The sequence below is a fragment of the Nyctereutes procyonoides genome, unplaced genomic scaffold (assembly GCF_905146905.1).
Source record: "Nyctereutes procyonoides isolate TBG_1078 unplaced genomic scaffold, NYPRO_anot_genome, whole genome shotgun sequence".
Classification (NCBI taxonomy): domain Eukaryota; kingdom Metazoa; phylum Chordata; class Mammalia; order Carnivora; family Canidae; genus Nyctereutes; species Nyctereutes procyonoides.
In genome coordinates this window covers 19,596,202-19,619,323 of record NW_026575135.1, presented here as the reverse complement: position 1 = coordinate 19,619,323, position 23,122 = coordinate 19,596,202, and the positions used below count along the sequence as shown (strand labels likewise).

At 39.0% G+C, this 23,122-nt stretch overlaps 1 protein-coding gene across 9 annotated transcripts in view; it reads left to right on the top strand.

The window, feature by feature from the left end:
* Positions 1 to 529: 529 nt before the first annotated feature.
* TDRD7 (tudor domain containing 7) overlaps positions 530 to 23,122 on the top strand; it is a 72,134-nt gene continuing 49,541 nt past the window's right edge. Inside the window, exons 1-8 of one of the 9 annotated variants that reach the window (XM_055302701.1) lie at positions 530 to 660; positions 2,358 to 2,431; positions 2,681 to 2,821; positions 3,381 to 3,502; positions 8,603 to 8,739; positions 14,432 to 14,644; positions 17,149 to 17,290; positions 18,287 to 18,500. In XM_055302701.1, coding sequence (XP_055158676.1) covers positions 8,722 to 8,739; positions 14,432 to 14,644; positions 17,149 to 17,290; positions 18,287 to 18,500 — 587 coding nt within the window. In that variant the 5' untranslated portion in view covers positions 530 to 660; positions 2,358 to 2,431; positions 2,681 to 2,821; positions 3,381 to 3,502; positions 8,603 to 8,721. Of the gene's footprint in view, positions 661 to 2,357; positions 2,432 to 2,652; positions 2,822 to 3,380; positions 3,503 to 8,602; positions 8,740 to 14,429; positions 14,653 to 17,148; positions 17,291 to 18,286; positions 18,501 to 23,122 lie in introns of those variants that run through there. The other 8 variants (XM_055302702.1, XM_055302703.1, XM_055302706.1 and 5 more) reach the window with 8 other exon arrangements.

The following is a 23,122-nucleotide window of genomic DNA, read 5'->3' as shown; positions in this document are numbered from 1 at the left end:
CTCCTTGAAAAGGTGACGCTTGCAAACTACCCTAAGGGCAGTGCGAGGTGCACGCAGGTGGCTGTCCGGGAGCGTGAAAAGTTACAGCCCCACCACTGACGGAAAGAATGAGCGAGAGCTGGGCGCGCGAGCCGTCTGGCACGAGAGCCGGGGGGCTGGAGGCGCGCAGGAGCGCGGCGGCCGAGGTCCCGCGGGGGTCCCCGGGCCGCCCCGGGCCGCCCCCGCCGCCCCCGGCCGCCCGCCCGCCGGTACCCGCGCTGGCCACGAGGAGGCGCGCCGGGGCCCGCGGCGCAGTCGTCTTCCGCCGGCGGCCCGTGCGTGGGCACGCGCAGAAACCGCTAGGCGGCGTCGGTTTCCCTTCCCACGCGCGGACGCCGGCGTGGGCCGACGCGGCTGGGGAGCCCGCGCGTGCGCAGAGCCGAGGCCGGGCTGCCCTCGGGGCGGGGCGGAGCGGAGCGGGGCGGGGCGGGGCGGAGCGGGGCGGGGCGGGGGCTTGAGGTGATTCCCGAGCCGCGGCGGCGGCGGCGGCGGCGGCGGCGGCGGCTCCGGCCGTGCGGGGAAACCGAAAGTGGGCGGCGGCCGCGGTTGGGGCCCTGGCGGAGACGGCGGCGGGAGCCGGGCCCGGAGGCGCGGGGACGGGCCGTGGGCGCCCGGGACGAGGTGAGCGCGGGGTTGGCCGCTCCGGGCGCGACAGGTGCCGGGCGAGGCTGCGGGGGGCGCGGCGCACCTGGGTCCCTGGCGGGGCAGTGGCCCGGGCGGGACTCGGCCGGGCCCGGGGCCTCCTCGCTGCAGCGGCGGGGGATGCCCCGGGGGGAGTTGCAGTTCCAGAGCGTCGCGTTTGAAATCTGTGACGGGTCCCCTCCCCGAGAGCCTGCCGGACCCGCCCGCCGCTGCCGGGACCCTCGGTGCAACCGGGGAAATGCAGCAGTGGGGGTGCGGACGAGGGGCGGAGGCGCTGACCGGGAAGTGGTTCCGCAGCCGCCCGCCGGGAGCAGGGCACCGCGGCGCCGGCGCCCGGGGATTGGCACCGGGAGCTCCCGGCCCCTCGGGGCACGGCCTGTGTGCGCACCGGCCCGTGCAGGCCGCTCAGGTACTGCGGGGCACGCATCCTGTCCGTTGCTCTGCGGCCGCGAGCCCCAGGCGGGGACACAGCTAGGAAGCAAACCTGAGTCTGGGAACGAGCTGCCCCTTAACTTTGACCGAGATCCCACAGGGTCAGGTGCTCAGCCTCGAGTTAATGACCGGGGGCTCGGAGCCCCGCACAACTTTCCTGGCTCCGTTCCGCCTGCGGAGCATGATACATTTCCCAGCTGGAACCAAAGGGTACCGCCAGTCCCACATAGTTTCAGAGAGCAATAACCTGCATTAGAAAAAGCGCTGGCCCAAAAAGGAGTGCTTTTAACCTGCTATAACCGCCCTACAGAACCAAACAAAACTACCTGTCTGGGTCAACCCCCCACCCCCACCCCCACCCCCACCCCCACTGTGCAGGTGGAAATACGGCAGTAAACCGTTCTGCCCGGCGATGCGTGTGCAACAGCTTAATGACAGAAGTAAAAAACTTAGACCCAAATCTCTGACTCCTCCTCGGCTGCCTCGACGTGTAGGTGCTGCATACTTGCAAAAACAGTGTGGGGCTTGGCAGACCCGAGTTGGAAATCTGGGCTTCTCCTCTTAACTAATTGTGGATCGTGAATAAATTACTTTCTTTGAGCCTGGTTTTCTGTGTCTCCAATGGAAATGTTGGACATAATTCCACACAGCTTTTGTGAGGTCACCCGATGCAAATCCTTTGGTTTGCAATAGTGGTCGAGAAATGTTGACTCTTTTCTTTCCACCAGACTTTCCATATCTTGCATAATTGGATTACAGTTGCTTGGAGTTCTCTGATACAGGACAATTAATCGGCATGTGGTGGGGAATTTTCTATTCCCACTTAATTGACATTTCAGAATGTCAGTTAGGTGCAAAGTACTGTGCTGGGTGCAGGGAATCGCCCGGAGGCTAGCTGGATTGGAATCCACATCTCCAGTGCCCCAGCCCAGGGCCCTTTGGTGGCACACAGATTTCCTCTCTGCTAGTTAAACGCAGTGAGAACTGCGAGGCAGCAGTTGGCAGTGCCTTCGGATTTCAGTCCCTGTAGACTGGAGATGGAACATAATCCCTGCTAATGCCCTTTTAAGTGTATTGGTTGAACGTGACTGAATGAACTAGTGTGTTTTATACCAAGCGATTTAAACTTCTTGAGGGACTTCTCTTTAAATTTTCTGTGAAATATAATCTAGTTGGAGACAATATGAATGTAAAGGAAAATGCTTTATAATCCAACTCTAAGTGCCTGTTCTTGTTTGATCAAGTGCTATTTTCAAGAACTGAGATTCGACAGAGTGATTTGCATCTGGGCACTTTTCAGGATCAGCCGATGAATACAGTAAGGACCCAAGTTCTTTGGTACTTGAGTGAAATATAATTTCATATTTATGTGAATCGGTTTTTCTTTCTCTATGCAAAACTTATCTTCTCTGCCCTCTACGCCTGTCTCTGTGCTTTTGAAAGCTTTATTCATTTTTATTATTTCCCCAACGGGCCAATTTTTTTTTTTAAATTTTGTCATTCAAAATGTTTAAAAGTAATTGATTTTGTCATTTTTAGCTGAGATGTGTATATATGCCAATTACAGCTGTTGGTCAGCACAGGATACCTAGTGACTCCAAAGCAAACTCAATATTATAGCTGTGCAGCTTTGTCAGAAGGAAGCAAACTTATGGTTTCCATTAGTTCTTTGGATCCCACTTCAGAACTTGAAGGACTCCAAGGAAAGGTGAGAATTGAGGATCTTGTCCATCTTCCATATGAAAAAAAGAACCCTGAAATGCCTCTCACTCAGGGTCACAGCTAATTAGTAGCAGAACTAGGATTAAGACCCCAAATCCTAACTAAGCCACTTTATTATCTCAAGAGGTTTTTTTCCTCTAAGATGTAGATTTATGGAAAGCCCTTACTTATTGTTCATAATATGTAGTTAGTAATGCATATGTAGTTTAGAACTTGAAATTACAATGATTAATAATAATAATAATAATAATAATAATAATAAATGCCCCCTAAGGATACGCTATGGAAATATATCCACTACCTGAGAGCATTATTTAGTATCTTTCCTTTTAAAGAGTTGGTAAAGGAGTAACTGAGGTGGTAACAAGTAGACTGTACTGCAATGGAAAAGAAAAAAGAACATGTTAAACCGTTGCAATTATGAGAAATCTCCCTGAAGTTTGGGTCTTAGACCAAAACTTTCTCTCTCTTAGGCTTAGTTTATTGGTTTGTAAAATGAAGCGTTTGGGATAAACTCGATGACATCTAAAATCTTTTATACACAGACATTCTGAACTTTTAGGGCCTGGCTTATTGCTAAAATAGTGTCTTCGAGTAAAAGGGCGGCCAGTTACCACAAGTATTTACCCGAAGGAGCTACTAAGAATTGTGGAGCTGAGTAAAGAAGGTAAGAGAGATTATTTGGTGATTTCAATTTACCCTAATAATTCTTCCGATTTATTCTGAGGTTTACTGCCACTCTGCCATTCAAATTTATGACATGGTGGAAGATGAGACAAACAGTATAGTTGGAAATAGTTGAGAAAAGAGAAACTTAGAGAAGAGAAAGCATGGGTGAGAGCCAGACCAGCTGGGCTGAAGGCTAGTGAGGCATTTTAGGCTCCAGGAAGCACGTTGACTTGCAAACGACTGAGTCACGGAGGCTCAGTCTGTGGTAAAGACTGTATCTAGAGGACACCGAAGCCACATTCTTCAGAACAAGACTTTCTCAGGATGATTATCAGGTGTATTGAAGAGAAAAGCTGTGAATTTCCAAAATACAGTTTTGAGTGTGAGAATTATTATTTTAGGATATTTGCATATCACTTTCTTAAATGCTGTCAATACTTTCCCCTATTCCTAGCCCCACTTGTATATTATTAACACTTTGTGGAGTACTATGATTTATTGTGTAGGAAAAAGCAAAAGGACAGAGTGAAAGGATAAAAGGAGATGTCAGTTGCCACCACTAAATATTTGCAACAGTCAGAGATTCTTTTGGATTTGAGTGCCATACCCTTAAATCAGAACATGGCAGATCCCTGTTTCATGCCACTTTACGGGTTGATCACTAAGTCAGTGTTCCCTAAGTCCAATTTACTTGCAGAAGCCCTTTCTAGACATTTGGAGCAGCTATCTAAAAAGAAGCCCTAAAGTAGGGAACCAGAAGACCTGGGCTCTTGTTGTGGTTCTGGCCATAAAAATATGTGAGACCTGGAATAATCGCCCTGGGCCTGCTTCCTCATTATTAAACTGAAGGGTTTGGAGGAGATGGTATGAAGAGGCCCACCAGTATTCCATGCTTCTCTCAGCTCCCTACTCTGATGTTGGGCTCACCATCCTATGCTGCTTTCCTAAGCCGGGCAGTGTGTGGGAACATTGTGGGATTGTGGTCTAGCAGGGAATCTCTGCTCCCTAAGCCTTTGCCAAAGCAGTAAGTGACTTTTTGTCTACTAATTAAGTGAGTAATCTTGGAGGAGATCCAGTGGCTTTTCTTACCAAGCTTTCCAGTTCACAAGTATGTTAAAGAGGCAAATAAGTAAATCTGTGAAAATTCTGATATTTCAAATTTAATGCTGTCCTAAAGATTTCTCCTATATACCAATGCTTTTATCATTGTGCCATATGCCATTTAAGGCATATATTCTTAGGTAGTTTCTCATCCACATCATGCTTCCAGGAAATGCAAGTAACTACTGAATGTCAAGTACCCTAGTAAGCTCATATAACTCTACTGTTGATGTTTGTCATTCAGAAGAGAGGCAAGGAAAGGAGGAGGAAAAAGAGTGAGAGGAAGGAAGGGAAAGTCAAGTGCAATTTGTTGTGACCTATGGTGACCATTTTCTTCCTCTCTAAGGTCTTTGCTAGCTGACCCTGTATTATCTAAGGATGGTTTTGGTTTTGACTTGGTTTTCCAAGTCAAAAGTACTCTGAATAAATAATTCTGCATTCCCACCTCAACATTACTCTGCTAATGTTTAGGATTCTGGGGAAGCAGACCCTGTATTATCTAAGGAAACCATTAAGAATTTTAACCTGAAAGGCTGTGGTCTAAAACAGAGATAGCCAGCCTTATTTCTCTCAAACTAGCTGAACTTGTGGTCACCACGACTTGCATAACTTTCTCAAAATAAAAATAATTTGAGTTTTCTTAAACTCAGAATTCTATTACAACACTTTCAGAGAGAAGAAATAAAGGGTAAAGAGAGTCAAAAGGGCAACGTAAAAAATTTGAGGAGCCACTTTAGAGAAACTTCAAACTCAATTTTGGTGGAGAGGATGCTTGAATGTTTGCCATTGAGACAGAGTTGAAATTCCCATAAATTTCCTTTTGTGCTTCTAATGGATGACATCCAAAATAATAAACTTAATTTCATGGTTAGAGGAAAGTATTGTATGCTTTTTACAAAAGTTATTGAGGGTAATTGCCATTCAGAAAAATCTCAAAAAATGCCATGACAATCAAGGAATTAAACATTTAGAACATTTTAAGCCAATATAGCTTAGAAAATAGTGATTTCTTTAAAGCTTTAGTCATAACTTTCTTTTTGTTCATTGCCTAAAGTAGTAATGCTAACGTAGGGATCCCAAATCCAACTGGAAGAAATTGACGAGCATGAGAAGATGAACCTACATCTGAGCAAGATGTATAGTCACATTTTTCCCTTCCAGGCTTTACTGTGCATAACTGCCTCTTCACTAGCTTTGAGATCTTCAGTCTCAGAGTGTAAGGGACTACCTTTCCCTCCAAAAATGTGTTTGCAAATAAAGAATTACATCATTCCATGAAAATAGCATACTTTTTTTTTTTTTTTTTTTAAAGCCAGGTGTGGGGTAAAGAAAGGAGGGAAGGGATACTTAATTTGGATTGCAGCCATGTGGTCAAGTCTTGCTCCCCAGTCCTCTCAAGTATAAGGGTGTTTTTTGTTTGTTTGTTTGTTTGTTTGTTTTAATGTTTTAAAAACCTTTGTGAAACTTTGCATACTAGTAGTTATGCCTCTAGTGTCCATTCGTTGATATAAACATATAGCTACTAAAAGCTGTTGTGAATTCAGTATTAATTTGTTTGTAAATCCCAACAGTATATGCCTACTGTTGGAAAAACAGGAATACATGTAAGTGTGAGATACTTACCAATATTAGGCAGTGTCTACAGCTCATCGGGATGTGTTAACTTCTTACAGTAACACTGTGTCCCTAACGTGGGCCTATTTGTTGAGAACACTGGCTCAGAGTGGAGGGCCTTGAAATAATCGACCTGATGGTTCTCAACCACAGCTTGGTGACATAACTGGCTGTCTAAGTTAGTTAAAAACAATCATTAAAATTTTTAAGTTGTTTTTTTAATAAAGTAAAGATGATTCCTTTCATAGCTCACGTAAATTATGTTATATTTTAGTAAGTAGAAAAGGAGTATTAGGTAGATGGAAAGATAGGTATTATTTCATCTTATTTCTCATTTATGCATTGAATATTTATTGAGCTCTTGTGGGCTAGGCACTAGGGATTCAGTAATACACAAAACCTCACAAATTCTGGCTTTCATGGAGCTCATAATCAAGTTGGGAAAACAGATGATACAATTAAATAAGGAATACTGGGTGGTGATAAATGCAAAAGAGTAAGGTAGGGTAGGGAAGTAAGTAAGTAAGGTAGTAACTAAGTAACTAAGTAACTAAGTAAGGTAGGGAAGGGGTGTAGGGAATACTGGACAGCCAGCATAACAGTTCTGATTTTGGATAGGGTGGACAGGGAAGGCCTTGCTGAGGAGGTGACCTTTGAGCAAACACCTGAGGCAGTGAGCTGTGTGGCCCCTATATGGAGAATAGATTTTTGGAGGTGAACTGGAAGCTGAGACCAGCTAGGAGGTAATTGCCCCAATCCAGGCAAGAGATGTTGGTGTGGACTAGAGTGCTCACCACAGAGGTAGTCAGAATTGGGGGAATTGTGAATGTCAGCCTGTCTTCATGTATCATGAGGTGATGGTGGTAAGGAGTTGAGAACCATGAATACAGAATTGCTTCATTTTACAGAAGAGATCAGAGCCCCAGGAGAAAGGATTTGTCCTAGGAAAATAAGTGCTCTTTGCGTAGTGATATAGAACTTGGAGACACCAGTAAGAGGAGGCAATGGCACAGCCTTCCGCAATCCTCTGTCTCTCCCCACAGTCAAATCAAAATCAGTATATCAACTACTACTTATCAGCACACCCCCAGATTGTTTGTTTGGGTGACCTTTACTGGCAGCTCTTTCAGAGTATAATGTAGGAAGATAGAGGGGACATTTCAGAGAAAGTGGTATGAAGTAGTTCTCCCAAGGGTGGAAGAAGTAGAAGGCTTTCATATAGGGCAGCCTGCAGAACCAGTCTCTGATTAGCTTCTAAGATGGGATTAGACTTGTCTTTGCAAACCAGCGTCATATTGGAGTTCTATTAAAACTAATAGAACTTAGTAAACTTAGTCATAGGATGTGCATTAGTGAGTAGAATGCATTTAGGAGAATTTTTTTTCTTTACTCCCACAAGTTAGTGATTGCTGCCCACCCACTAATGTAGCTGGGGAAAAGTAGACCACAGTAAGGAGGTTGTAATGGAACAGATACTCTTTCCAGAAGGAAGGGAAGGAAGAGGAAGTAGAAACTCCTTCTCAAAGTGAGGGACAAGTCTTTCCTACTGAAACTCTCAGCAGGAGTTCATAGTGGTTCTGACTGGGGAGGAACTAGATGTACTAAACAGTCTAGTCTAAACAGATCCAGGGACACTGCTCACACCCAGATGGGTGTGTTCCTATATGTGTGCTGACCACTTGGCATTATATCTACACATCATGTGTGCATAACTTATAGTCAGGGCCTATCTACTGATATACAGAGATGCAAAGTCCAGCTTTACTCAGAAAAGCTCTAGATGAACAGGTGGGAGGGACAGAGTTTTGAAGGAAAGAAGGTAGGAAAGGTGGAAGTAAAAAAGTTGGGGAGGCTTGGCTCTGGGAAGTTAGTAGGTTATCCTTTAGTTTTTCCTCTTGCAAATTAGAACTTGGCCAGCCTCCATTTCTCCTACTTGGAGAAAAAAAATAGTGCAGCATAGGTTCAGTGATCTTTGACCACTGAGTCAGGAACCATTACAAATCAAAGTATGTTTCTTATGATCAGGAGTTAACTACTTAAGAGCCAGAATTTACACTTTAGATTTAACTTCTAGCAACCTTGAAATATATATCCCAAAACCGTCCTCTCTTAGCTGCTCCCCAACACACTCAAAGTGTAGTTGGACATCAGGGGGACAGAGGTTCTGAGACTCTACAGCTGTCATTTTTTGCTGCCATGAATTTTCTGTTTACTCTTTAAAGTGCCTTTCTATCTCACTGACTTGGAATTTATACCATCCCTGTGAATAGCTTCCACACATCTTATCATATCTTGGTTATTTAACTTCCCTGAGCTTTGGTTTTCTTATCTATAGAATGAGAATACTTTCCTCTCAGAATTATTGTGTATATTAAATTTTTAGAAAATCTGAATCTCAGAATTTGGATTCTCACAAGAGAAAGAGAAACATATGTCTACCTGAAGATTTATACTTTTCAAAACAGCCTTATTTGTAATACCCCCAAACTGGAAGCAGCCAAAATGCCTAGCAACATTCAGGTGGGTAAATGAATTGGCGGCATGTCCGCACAATGACATACTACTTATCATAGTATAAGATCAATGGGGACACATGGATGAAACTCAAGAACACTAGGCAAAAAGTGGTCTATGTCAGAAAGCAGATCAGTGGTTGCCAGGAGCCAGGACAGCATGTATAAGAGGATGAGAGTTGACTGCAAAGTGGCACAACTTGAAAGAACTCCTTATTCTCAGACCTAATGATGTATACTTTACATATAATAAAAGTCACCTTTTTTTGTTTACAGTTCTATGAATTTTGACAAACATATAATTTGCCAATCAAGATAAACCATATTTCCATCACTCCCAGAATTACCCTGTGCCTTCTTTGTAGTCAGTCTCTTCCCCTATACTCCCATCCCTTGTCAACCACTGATCTAACTTCTATGCCTATAGTTTTGCCTTTTCTAGAATCATACAGCATAGAGTCTTTTGTATCTGGCTTCTTCCACTTAGCATAGTGTGAGAGTCATTCATACAGTTTTATGAATCAATAGTTTGTTCCTTTTAATTGCTGAGTAGTACCTCACTGCAGGGATGTGCCACATTTGTTTAAACATTTGAAATTCTTTCTAATTTGGGGATACTTATGGATAAAGCCATAAACATTTAAGTATAGGTTTTTGTATGGACATATGTCATTTCTCTTGGGTAATTACCTATATGTAAGTTTTTTGGATTGTATGAGAAGTATATGTTTTTTTACTTCATAGGAAACTGCCAAGCTATTTTTCAAAGTACTGTTTTGCAAGTCCACCAGACACGTACAAGAATTTCAGTTGCTCTATATTCTCATCAGCACTTCATATTGTTGTTTTTTTTTAAAAGTTTAAGCTATTCTAATAGATGTGTCGTGATGCCCCATTGTGAATTTCATTCTCATTTCCTTAATGAATAATATGATTTTTGGCCATCTATGTCTCTACTTTAGTATGTGTTCAGACCTTTTGCACATTTTAAATTGGGATCTTTGTTTTCTTACTGAGTTTTGAGTGTTTATATATACTGGCTACCAGTCCTTTTCCAGAGGTGTTATAAAAATATATTCCTTCAGTCTGTGGCTTGTCTTTTTATTTTCTCAACAGAAATTTAAAGTTAAAAGAGCAGAAATTTAAAACTTTGATGAGATCCAATTTGTCAGTTTTTTCTTCTGTGGTTCTAGAAGAATCTTTGCCCAACTCAAGATCACAAAGATTTACTCCTTTTTTTTTTTTAGACGTTTTAGAGTATTAGCTTTTTCAAGTAGCCCTAAGTTGTCTGTTTTGAGTTAATTTTTGAATATGGTACGGGGTTCATTTTTTGCAAATGGATGAATAGTGTTCCAGCACTCTTCACTGAATTTTGGATAACTTTGTCCAAAATCAGTTGACTATATATATGTTGGTCTATTTCTGGATTATGTATTCTATTCCATTGATGTATCTGTCTTTTCGACAATACCTACATTACTTGGTTAATATATTATTATAATAAGTCTTCAAAACAGTCTTTTTGCACTTGTTAGGACCTCCAATGTGGGTGTGAATAGGAATGAAGAGAGGGAACATTCTTGCCCTGTTCCCATCTTAGGGAGAAAGCATTCATTTTTTTTCTTGTTGCATTATTATGTTAGCTATGGGTTTTTCAAATATATTCTTTATCTGGTGGAGGAGGTCCCCTTCTATTCTTATTTTCTGAGAGTTTTTTCATCATAAATGATTTTGAACTTTGTCAAATGTCTTTTCTTCACTATTGATATCATGTGGCTTTTCCCCCTTTAGTCGTTGATATAGTCAGTTACATTGGTTGATTTATGAATGTTAAATCAGTCTTCCATTTCTAGAGTAAACCATAGTTGATCGTGATGTGTTACCCTTCTTACATATTGTTAGACTTGATTTGTTAATATTTTGTTAGGAATTTTTGCAGTTATGTTAATGAGGGATATTGGTTTTTGCTTTTCTTAGCACAAAATGTCTTTGGTTTTGGTATCAGCATAATGCTAACCTCATAAAATGAATTTAGGATTCCCTTCCCCTATGTTTTTTGTAAGAGTTTGTGTAGAAGTATTTTTTCTTGAAGATTTTGGTAGAATTGGCAATAAAACCCATCTGGGTTTGAGTTTTCCTGTGTGAAGGTTTTTAACTACAAATTCAACTTTTCTAATACATATAGAGATATTATCTATTTCATCTTGAATAAACTTTGGAATTTGTGTCTTTCAGTAAATTTACTCAATTTCACCTAATTGACCAAATTTATTGGCATAAGTTATTCATATTTCCTTTTTAATGTCTATGGGATCTGTATTGATGGCCTGTTCTTCAATCCCATTATTACTAATTCGTGTCTTCTCTCTTTTTTTTTCTTGATTAATCTGGAAGTTTATCAATTTTATTGATGTTTTTAAAAAAATTAGTTTTGGTTTCATGATTTTTTCTTTAACTTTCTATTCTATTTCATTACTAATGTGTTTCATCAGTTCAATATTGACTTTACTCTCATTTTTATTACTTCCTTCCTTTTACTTACTTTTGGTATAATTTACTCTTTTCTCAAAGTAGTAGATTAGATCACTGAATTGGGACCTTTCTTCTTTTCTAACATAAGTGTATAATGCTGCAAAATTCCCTCTAGATATTGTTTTAACTGCATCTAGCACATTTTTGCATTGTGTTTTCATTTATTAAAAAATTCTGATGTTTTTGTCTTAAAAGAGGCTTCCTTTCTGATCTTGATTTTTAGAAGCATATCATTAAATTTGTAAATACATAGAGACTGTCCACATATCTTTCTGTTACTGATACCTAATTTAATTTTCTTTTCTGGTCACAGGATACTCTTTGTATAATTTCAGTTATATTAAACTGATCAAGGATTGTCATAGGTCCCAGAATATATTCTCTAAATATGTGTGTGTGTGTGTGTGTGTATATATATATATATATACATATATATAATGTATAATCAGAAAAGAATGTATATTCTGCTATTATCGGGGTAGAGTGTTTTATAAATATCAATTAGGTCAGTTTGCTTGATGTTAATCAGCTCTTCTATAACCTTACTAATGTTTTGTTTACTGATTCTGCCAATTACTGAGAAAGAAGTTTTGAATTTTCCAATTATGAATATATTTATTCTTTCAGCTCTATTGGCTTCTGCTTCATGTATTTTGAAGCACTGGTATTTGGTGTAGTCACATTTAGGATTATTATATCTTCCTGATGAATTAACTCCTTAATTATGTAATGTCTGTCCTTATCTCAGATGGTATTCCTTGTTCTTGTATTAACTAATCATGTATGTATGACAAATCTTTGTCTGTCTTTTTACTTTGAACCTATGTTGTATATGTATTTAAAATAGATTTCTCATATATATAGTGTATAAGTTAAGTTTTTATATCCACTCCACCAATCCTAAATTTTTTAGATATTTTCAGCAGTTTACATTTAATGTAATTATTGCCATGGTTGGCTTTAAATCTACCATTTTGCTAGATCTTTTCTATTTGTACTATCTGTTCCTCTCCCCTTTTTTTGCCTAAGTTTTTTTTTTTACTTTTAATTGCTTTTTTTTTCCTTTTTTAAATTCTAGTGTTGTTAACATCCAGCGTTATATAATTTCAGGTATACATCTCATTACTTTTTGATTGAATTTTTATTATTTTATCTTTACTACTGGCTAATTATGCTTCTTTAAAAAAATTTTAGTGGTTGCTATAAGGTTTACAGTATATGTATTTTTCGCATTCTCCATTCAAATAATATTATACTACACATTGTGTATATACACATAGTATTAATTAAATGTGGGTACTGGTGGTGACAGTTTGATCAGAGTTAATGTTTAGTAGAAGGAAATATATATAATAAATTTTTAAAGTTATCTGCCACGTAAACCTCGCTATCATTTGAGTACCACATTTATAATTAAGAGCACTCACAAATAAGCTGCTATCTCCTTTTCAGACTGACAAATGAGGGAAATGCTAGCATTGTATGCTATTCCTCCTTTTGTTTTCTAAACTGAAGAAAGAATAAGACTGTCTAGAATTCTGTACTGTCCAATATAGCATCCACCAGCTACATTTAATTCCAATTAAATTAAAAATTCAGTTCCTCAGTCGTGCTGGCCACATTTCAAGTGCTCAGTCACCACATGTATTGGACAGCACAGATATAAAACATTTCCATTAGCACCTAAAGTTCTGTCGGGTAGCACTGTTGAAGGAAGAATTAATAAACTGTCCATGGCTTGCTTGCCTTCCTAAGCCTACTTTTCCTGGCTTCTTAAATATCATTCTCTCATTGTATTATTACCATTCTATTTACTGTTAGTCCAAAGAAAGTATGAGTGGTTAATCTTGCAAAATGGCAGTTACTGGCCAATGAAAATCCTCAGCCAGGATCCCCACAGATTTCCTAGGTACCAAAATTCATTTTTTTCTCTTGCTTGCCCTGTCTTCTGTGTATGACACATTTGAATATGCCATTCTCTTTGGTTCTTGTCTCTTTTTGCTTATATGACACAAGCTCTGCCTTTTCTACTTCTTTCTGGTCACTTTTTTCTCAGCCTTTTCTTGGTTCTTTTTACTCTGCCCATGCTTTAACGATGGCCTTCCACAGAGGTCCATCCTTAGCCTTATTTTTGACTCCCTGGATACCAAATACCACATATATGTTGAAGACCAACAACTCTAACTCCACTTTAGATCTCTAACCTGAATTCCTAGTGAGTATATCTGTGTGGCTGACCTACAAGCATTCCAGCCTCCGTACATCTCAAATGAATTCATTCTCTTCCTCTCTTGCAAACTTGTTCTGCTTCATCTCCATGTGGATCATTACTACCCACCATGGTTCTAAGCTAGAAACTTGGAAACTTCCCTCATTATCCAAACCAATCAATTTCAGTTGATTCTACATCTTAATTACCTCTCAAATTGATTTTTTGTTTATTACCAGGGCCCTGTTTTCAAGTCCTCCACATTTCCAAGTATCCTCACAACTCATTAGTTTTTCTCCTTTGCATTTATCTTCCCCACTACCAAATAGTTATCTTTCAAAAATGCAGAGCTGATCACTTTATTCCCCTATTTCAAATCCCTCTAAGGCCCCACATTATGTATGGCAAAAATGCATATGTTAACATAATGTAGGAGTCTCATCTGAGTCTGCCTCTTTCCACGTCTCCTATCCCCACCTTTCAGTCCTCAGCTTATAATCATAGAGTCTTTGTTCAGTCATGTCCAGCCTCTTAACTGCCTGGAATCCCTCAGAATTAACCATGTTACTTCTCTTTGACCTCTGTGCCTTTTGAACCTTCTCTTCCCTTTCTTTACTTGAGGCTGATACCGCTCCCCATCCTCACCCCACATACCCTTTTCCTTTTTGCCTGAATGATTCCTTCATGTCCTTCAGGATTTCGTTCAGGCCTTCTCTTATCTGGGAAAAAGTCCCTGGTGTTTTCCCTCTCTAGACTAGTCTTTTAGCCCGTCTGACTTCCCTATATTCTCATGGTATTCCGTGCCTTTCTCCACCATATCGGTTATTTCTCTATATTGTAATAGCACAGAAAGTATTCAGTAACAGTTGATGGGATATTCTAACACGTGTACACACTGAAAATCTATTTGAATCTGCAGACTAATGAATCATAGTAACCTTCTATTGTGTTCTTATAGGTGAAGATGCTGGAAGCAGATCTGGTTTCAAAAATGCTACGAGCTGTTCTACAGTCTCATAAGAACGGAATAGCATTACCCCGACTCCAAGGAGAGTACAGATCCTTGACTGGAGACTGGATCCCCTTTAAGCAGTTAGGTTACCCTACACTAGAAGCCTATCTGAGAAGTGTGCCAGCAGTTGTGAGGATAGAAACTAGTAGATCTGGAGAGGTAAGAAGGTAATTGTGCATGTCATGAGAGTCAAACAAATTCTTAATTGCCTACCTGGCACTTCTAATCTCCTAACTAGGGTAGGAGTCAAACTGAAAAGTACTAGCTAAGTGGTTTGAGATTGGTAGTGTTAGAACAGCATCTAAAGCAAAGCCTAGATTCTGATGTCTTTTATTTTATTCCTCAAATTCTTTTCACTGTAAAAATAAGACTCTAATCACATTAAATAAAACATTTTAAAGTTAAAGTTTACCCAGTCTTCAACATTCAAGCAAAATAAGTGTACTGGAGACCTCACTGCCAGGTGTCACACCCCATGCATTATAAACCTTCTACAACTTTTTGCCTAAGTCTTAATGATCTCCTGGGTAGCAAAGCTAATAGATACTTTTAAATTCCGATTGTTTGACCTCATTCCTATCTGTTCCTATTATCTGGACCCTAATTCAATCTCTAAAGGATCATTCAGCACTTTGATTATTACAGGGATATCCCTACCATTCTCCCTGTCTTTAATCCTTTCTTTCTCTAGGCTGACCTGGCCTTCACACCAATATGATCATAGTATTTAAATTTTTTAGTTTCTCTGGAAGAATATTTCATATATAACATAGCAATTTGGTGTGGCAATGAAATGTTTTGTTGCACATAACCTGTGACCCAGCAATTTCACCTCTTGCTATCTGCCAATGTACAATGTGAAAGATACAGACAAATCATTGTCCTAAAGACAAAAAGCACCACCTCGCCAAACAGCACATCTTCTGGGTACATTTTTGCATGTGTAAATAGATATAATGGATCTGGGGTATTTCTCCCCAAAACTTATGATAGTTGCTCTGTTTGGTGGCATAGGGAAGACAGTGGGCGGAGGAGAGAAAAGGGGGACCAGGGTTGGGAGAGTGATCAAAGGGAAAGTTCACCTAATCTGTAATCATTTTTATAAAGAGTATGTATAAATTAATTATTATAGTAATAATAAAACTTGTTTCAACATCCCTGATTCTCCCAGGCAGCTTTAAGTGGCCCCTCTGTCTACTTGACACTTTGTAATAGATCAAGATAGCACTCACAGAGTGTTTTGTTTAGTCTCTTTGTGTCTTTTCCTTTGTAAGTTTCTTGAGGTTGAATGATTGTTGTTTCACCCCTAATGGTGCTTCATAAATAAATATGTGCTTGAATGTGTGAATGATCAAATGTCTGCATGAGTTAATTAATAAATTAATAATGCGTCATATGATTACGCCATAATATACTCAACCTTGTCCTCCCGTTATGGACATTTTTAATATTTCCAGGGTTTGATTATTAAAATAACCTCTATTGCACATATTTGGGTATGTACATTTTTTTCTTTTCAATCATATTCTTGTGATATACTTTCAGGAATGGAAATACTGGGCCAAAGAATAGGTGTATTCCTTGGCTTATATGAAGCCTATTGTTTTCCTGTTCTTGATTTCAACTTAGAATCAGAGACCTTAACACTAGATGCGGTTTTAGAGACCTACATACTTGAAAAAAAAAATCTCCTGTATATCACACCAGTTTTTTCAAAAGATAAAAAGCTGAGCTGCTGTGTTATGAGCAGGTGCCACAGGGTCCAGGGCTTCTGCTTGCCCTGCTTTACCCTCACTCCTCTGCCACTGTGAGGTTCTGGAGCTGGCATTGAACAGTTTGAAAACCCCAGATCTAAGCCCACTCCCGTTTTACAGCTGAGAATACTAAGATGTAGGCGGTAAACTGATTTGTCCCAAGTGACCCAATTAATCCACTTCAGTGGCAAGATTAGGATCGGGTGGTCTTTGAAAGGTAATGAAATAACAATTAAGAGTATCTACTTTGCATTCAGAGAGATGGCCTAGCTGTGTGACTGAGGAAGTTTGCTTAACTTTCCTGGGCCTCTGTCACATATGTATAAAATGGGAATAAAATATGTCTCAAGGAGGGCAGCCCTGGTGGCTTAGTGGTTTAGCGCTGCCTTCAGCCCAGGGCATGATCCTAGAGACCTGGTATCGAATCCCATGTCAGACTCCCTGCATGGAGTCTGCTTCTCCCTTTGCCTGTGTTTCTGCCTCTCTCTCTCTCTCTCTCTCTCTCTCTCTCTCTCTCTGTGTGTGTGTGTGTGTGTGTCTCTAATAAATAAAATCTTTAAAAAATATGTCTCAAGGATTATATAAGATAATGTGTGACACAGGTTTCTTTGGGTTCATTTTTTAATCTCATAGTACCTAACACATTGTAGATGTCTAATGAATACCTGTTTAAGGTATAAATAAAATTTTCAATTTGAGGAAAGATTGTTCAGTGTGCTAGACTATTCTTGATTTCTTTTGTAGAATATGTAATTTTGCTCTAACAGTATCAAGGAGAGAGACGTAAATATTCACATATAGTTTGATTTGGGATGTGTAAACTCACTAAGATCCACTTTTAAAAATCAGCCTCTAGGCACCAGTGAATCTGAGAAATGTTTCTCTTCTCACCTTGCCTCTCATGAATAGATTACCTGCTATGCCATGGCCTGCACAGAAACTGCAAGAATTGCTCAGCTTGTGGCTCGTCAGAGGAGTTCTAAAAGGAAAACTGGGCGGCAAGTTAATTGTCAGATGAGAGTAAAGAAAACCATGCCATTTTTTCTAGAAGGTAAGTTCTTTTCATATGCTAAAAATTGTAAACATGTCTATGAATACACTGTCATATGGAATTATGGAAATATTGCTTGTATTCATCACAAACACCTATATTTGTTAACATTCATATGTCAAGGGGGAATCCTAAAGCTAGTATTTCCATTTGAAATTAAGTGAAGATGATGAATGTGACTTGCTAAGTTATTATACAGCATGAAATAACTCAGAGTAAATTTTACTAAGCTTATTATGGCAAAGTATTGCTTTATTCTTTTAAGTTATTTGAGGGAAAGCTTAATTCAGAATGTTGGATGAACCAATAACCTAGGATTTAATGTCTTATTTAGCAAATCATGTCTTTATACTAAAGTCATGTCTTTATACTTTTATACTAAATCCTCTATTTTCAGAAAAAAAGTATAAATTATATAATACACAAAGATGTTGTAGGTAGCTCAGCCAGTGTTTACTGAACACATATCTCAGAGAGCTTATAATCAGTCTAAAACTAAATTCTCAAGAATTTATTATTTATAATTTATCCAATATATTATTGGAGTAAATGCATAAATGCCACAGTTAGCATTTTTAACAGGGGAGCAATCATGGTGAGAATGGCAATAGAGGGCTCCATGGCAAAGGGGGGCTTGAACCCAGACCTCGAATGATGGGAAGAATTTGATGTAGAAGAGATGGGAAGACTGAGATATGGTTGAGTATGCTGCATCTGTAGCAACATGAGGTGGTTGCCACTGAAGTGTTGATTGGTGAGTAGAGGGACAGTAACTGGCTTGATTAGCAGACAAAGCCATGTTTTGAAGAATCTGATCTGCTAAATACCAATCTATTCTTCCCCTACTGACAAACCCTGTAGTGGCAACTTCCTTGTGTTCTTACAAACTGTTCTGAGAATAGAGACCCACAGAAAACATCTGGACAGGGGAGTGATGTAGTGAAACTAGGCTTTTGGGAAGCTAATTGATTTTTTTATATATGCCTAAATTTATAGGAAAACCTAAAGCAACCCTCAGACAACCAGGATTTTCTTCAGATTTTTCTGTCAGCAAAAAACCTAATCCAACACTGTTAAGAGACAAAGGAAACTCTCTTGGAGTTAAGTCTGATGCTGAAATGCCACCTTACACATTACACACAACTCTCAGAAGTGAAGTATTCAAAGACGTTCCAGTACAGAGGCATGTGACCATGTCTACCAACAACAGGTATTTGGGCTTTATCTGGCTAAAGGGAGAAGTTTGGTGAATGTAGGAAAATAAATGTTAGAAATGTATGTTCATGGTAAGATGGAAATACTTTGTGTTTTATCTAATGTAAGTTCATGTGTAGTAGGGAAGTGCGTCATTACTAGTAGAAACCACTTTTCCTGCTACCTGAATGTCATTGTCTGAATATTTTCATTTTATATTTTCTCTGCATTTTTGGTAATCCCTCTATAAAATTCATGTTAAAAGCTCTCATATGAAAAAAAAAAGCTCTCACAAGTTATTCTAAGATGCTATTTCAGCATAACTATTTATTCTAAAACTATTTATTCTAAAAACATTTCTTATAATTAATTTTGTAAATTTTGGGTATAATCTTATTGATTTGCATATTTCACTGTGCTCTAACAATCATATCCATAATTATACAGTAGCATCATACATCTATGAATCAGAATATTGGACAGAATAAGAACAAGCTTAAAGTCCTAGTTTGGGTGCTGCCATTTACTAGCCAGGTGAAAAAACAAAATTATTTCATCTTTTGGGCTGTGATTTCCTCATTAATTTAATGAAAATGTTAAACTAGGTGACCTCAAAGTTCCCTTATGGCTCTAAATCTTATGGTTTTATAAGGTAATTCAGGTCAGCAAACTATGACCCATGGGCCAAACTTGGCCTTTTGCCTGTTTTTTTTTTTTTTTTCGTAAAGCTTTATTTAAACAAAGCCACATCTCTTTGTTTATATATTGTCTGTGGTTGCTTTTGCACGACCACAGAGTTGAGTAGTTGTACAGAAATAGTATGCTGCAAAATCTAAAATGTGTACTAGTGGACCCTTTATAGAAAAAATTTACCAACCCATGATATAGATGACCAGTATCACATTGTTTCATTCTTTTTGTGTTTTTGTAAAACAAATTGTGTTGTATCATATCCGTTTAAATCAGTGTTCAAAAATCCCAGCACTGCCTCCATACTAGAATATTTAGAAATAATTATTTTTTAAAAAGCTAGATAAAAGTTTCTTAATGGTATATATTTAATGTTATTTATGGCTAGTTACTATAATTTTTATAAAGTGTAGGAAATACATGGTTAAAACTTGGACTTTGACCTAAAACACTAGTTGGGTCCAGTATGTGACTGAGGTACCATTGTCTCCTCTAGTTGATTGCCTGAATTTCAAGATCCATTTTGATTTTAGTCTATAAAATGACAACAAAACTTAGACTTTCTGGATTGTGGGCCCAGGGGAGCATTCTCTATCCCATGATCTGGTGTCTCCTGTTTCTTAGTGGCAATGGGCAACCTAGGGTATGTGCCTTCCATTCTTCCAGGTAGCACCAGCAGTGATTGCGTGGAGGCTGTGCCAGCACCAAGCAGACCAAAGACTAGGCCCAGGATGGTGCTTTCTGACCTACAGCCTATGTGTTCTCTCCCTTCCGCCTAGCAGCATTAGGCCCAAGGAAGTGCATTCTGCTCCTATGGGAAGCACCTATAGAGATCAAGAAGAAGCCCCAACAGCAACAAATAATATGCCAGACCAGAATAGCACCATGAGGGTACTGAAAAATGAGATCATTGGAACTAAGGACTACAGAAGTGGGCCAGGAGCTACGTGCTAAACCTAAGCAGGGTAATTACCTGCTAAAATAAGACTTTCAAATAGAATTCAGAGTCTCCTAACATATGTCCAAATGTCCAGGATACAAAAAAAAATATCACTTGTTATACTAAGAACCACAGTAATGACAACTTGAATGAGAAAAGACAGTTGACAGATGCCAACACCAAGATGAATCAGATGTTGAAATTGTGTGACAAGAATTTTAAAGCAGCTCTCCTAGAAATGCTTCACTGAACAATTGCAAATAATTTGAGAAAAAAGGAAAAAAATATAAAATTCACCAAAGAAATAGAACATATAAAAAAGAACCACATGGAAACTATAGTTATAAAAAAATGGAATGCCAGAATGCAAAATTCCCTGGGTAAACTCAATAACAGAGTAAATATGACAGAGGAGAGAATCCATGAACTTGAAGATAGAGTAATAGAAATGACCCAGTATGAACAACAGAGTAAATAGACTTCCTACAGAAACAAAATAAAACAATTTTAAAAAACACCTAGCAAAGCCTGAGGGGCTTATGGAAATAAAGCACCCAGCAGAGCCATAGGGACCTATGGGGAAAATGAGAAAAGGTCTAACATTTGTATCATCAGTCTCAGGAGAGACTCAGGAGAAGAGAAAGAGTGGGGCTAAAAGAGTGAGTATTTGAAGTATGCTATTTCAGCATAACTTACAATTTATTCTAAAAACTTTTCTTATAATTAATTCACCTGGCTAGTATTTGGCTGAGAACTTCTCAAATTTGTCTAAGGACATAAACCCACAGATTCAAGAGTTCAGAAAGTCACATGAAGACACATCATAATTAACCTTCTGAAAATTAAAGGCAAAAAAAATCTTGAAAACAGCCAGAGAGAAATGACACATCATCTATAGGGGAATATCATTTTTTGGGGGGAATATCATTTTTTAAAAGATTTATTTATTTATTTTAGAGAGAGCATGTGTGCATGAGTGGTAGGAGAAGGGCAGAGGGAGAGGAAAAGAGAATCCTCAAGCAGACTCCCTGCTGAGTGGGGAGCCTGACTCAGGGCTCGATTCCACAATCCATGAGATCATGACCTGAGCTGAAACCAAGAGCTGGACAGTCAACCAACTGAGCCACCCAGGTGCCCCACTGTGTGATTCTATTTATATAACATTTTTGAAATGACAAAATTGTAGAGATGGAGAACAGATAGGTAGTTGCCAAGAGTTAGGGGTTGGAGAAGTGGGAAGGGTGTGGCTACAAAGATGTAGCAAGAAGGGGCCTTATAGTGATAGGACGGTTGTGGTGATTATGATTATATTCTGGTGATGATAATCAGTAGATTATTGATTACAGTGGTGGTTATAAGGATCTCTTTGTGTGGTAAAATTGCACAGAACCATGTGCACAAACACATGCACATGTACATACCTGTAAAACTGGGGGGGTTGAATAAGCTCTGGATTGTACCAATGTCAACTGTTCATTTTTGTTATTATACCATGCAAGATGTTACCATTAGGGGGAACTAAGTGAAAGGTACATGGGACCTCTGTGTATATTTTTTGCAACTCCCCATGAACTTAAACGTATTCCAAAATCAGTTGACCTCTGAATAACATCGAGTTAGAGGTGTTAACCCCTCAGTCAGAAATTCATGTATAACTTTTGACTCCCCCACCCCAATTTAACCAATAGCCCACTATTGAGTAGAAGCTTTACTGATAACATAAATAGTAGATTGACACATATTTTATATATGTATTATATATTATAGTCTTACAATAAAGTAAGCTAAAAGAGAAAATGTCATTTAGAAAATCATAAGGAGGGGATCGCTGGGTGGCTCAGCGGTTTGGCCCCTGCCTTTGGCCCAGGGTGCGATCCTGGAGTCCTGGGATTGAGTCCTACGTTGGGCTTCTGGCATGGAGCCTGCTTCTCCCTCTGCCTGTGTCTCTGCCTCTCTCCCTCTCTATGTCTATCATGAATAAATTTTTTTAAAAAAGGAAAATCATAAGGAAAAACACATTTACAGTACTGTACTTAACAACATCTGTGTATTAGTGAACCTGCATAGCTCAAACAAATGTTGCTCAAGAATCAAGTGTAAAAAAATTTAAAAAGGAAAGCAAAAGCTTTACTTATACGGTTTTAGTCTTGAGAATTAACACAATGTATCCTTTTATCTTTTGTCTTTCACTATAAAAATTTTGAATTCCATATAGTAGAATATCTAGCATGATAAAGAACTATATATCTAGCTGTCCTCAGCTGGCTTTCTTTACATGGATTATGTAACAGACTATTTTAATTATAAACTATTAAAGATGTGTAAAACATCTTCACCAGATTTTTTTTTAAGAGCATGATACAAATGGAAAGATTCCTTTTAAGAGAAATCTAAATACCACCCAGTGGCAGATGTTATGGGCAGCCTTTCTAATTATAATTTTTTTTAAATTACTCTTACCAAAAATAGAAAAATAGCAAAAGATGTTTTATCTACCTGTGAAATATGTGAGCAGTAATATTAAGTAGTAAAAACTATTATTAACTTAAAATTTGGAGGGGTCACCAAATCTTTTGAGAAGCTGATAAAAGGTATAAATGGTCTTCCCAGAAAAATAAATGTGTACACATATACATACATCTTTGAATATTAATTCAGGAGATTTGTGGGCCCCAGAAGCCCTTTCTTAGGATCTCTAGTTAAGAACTCATGTGGGCCAGTTAACAGGTGGAATGTTCTAGAAAAATAACATAACTGATATTTTCTGATATTGTAGATATCAAGCTAAGTTTACCATGTATCTCCAGTGAAATAGAGAGAGGGGGTCAGGAGTGAGGATATATGATTGATTTGTGATTTCTCTGGCTTATGTGAGGGAAATAAATGTTTATGTCTAAAATAATGTAATTCATGACCATTGTATTTTTATTAAGGTGGAGATATTACTAAATGTGATATTTAAGATATTTATCCATAAAATGTAGATAAATACAGTATTGAAAGTTGAG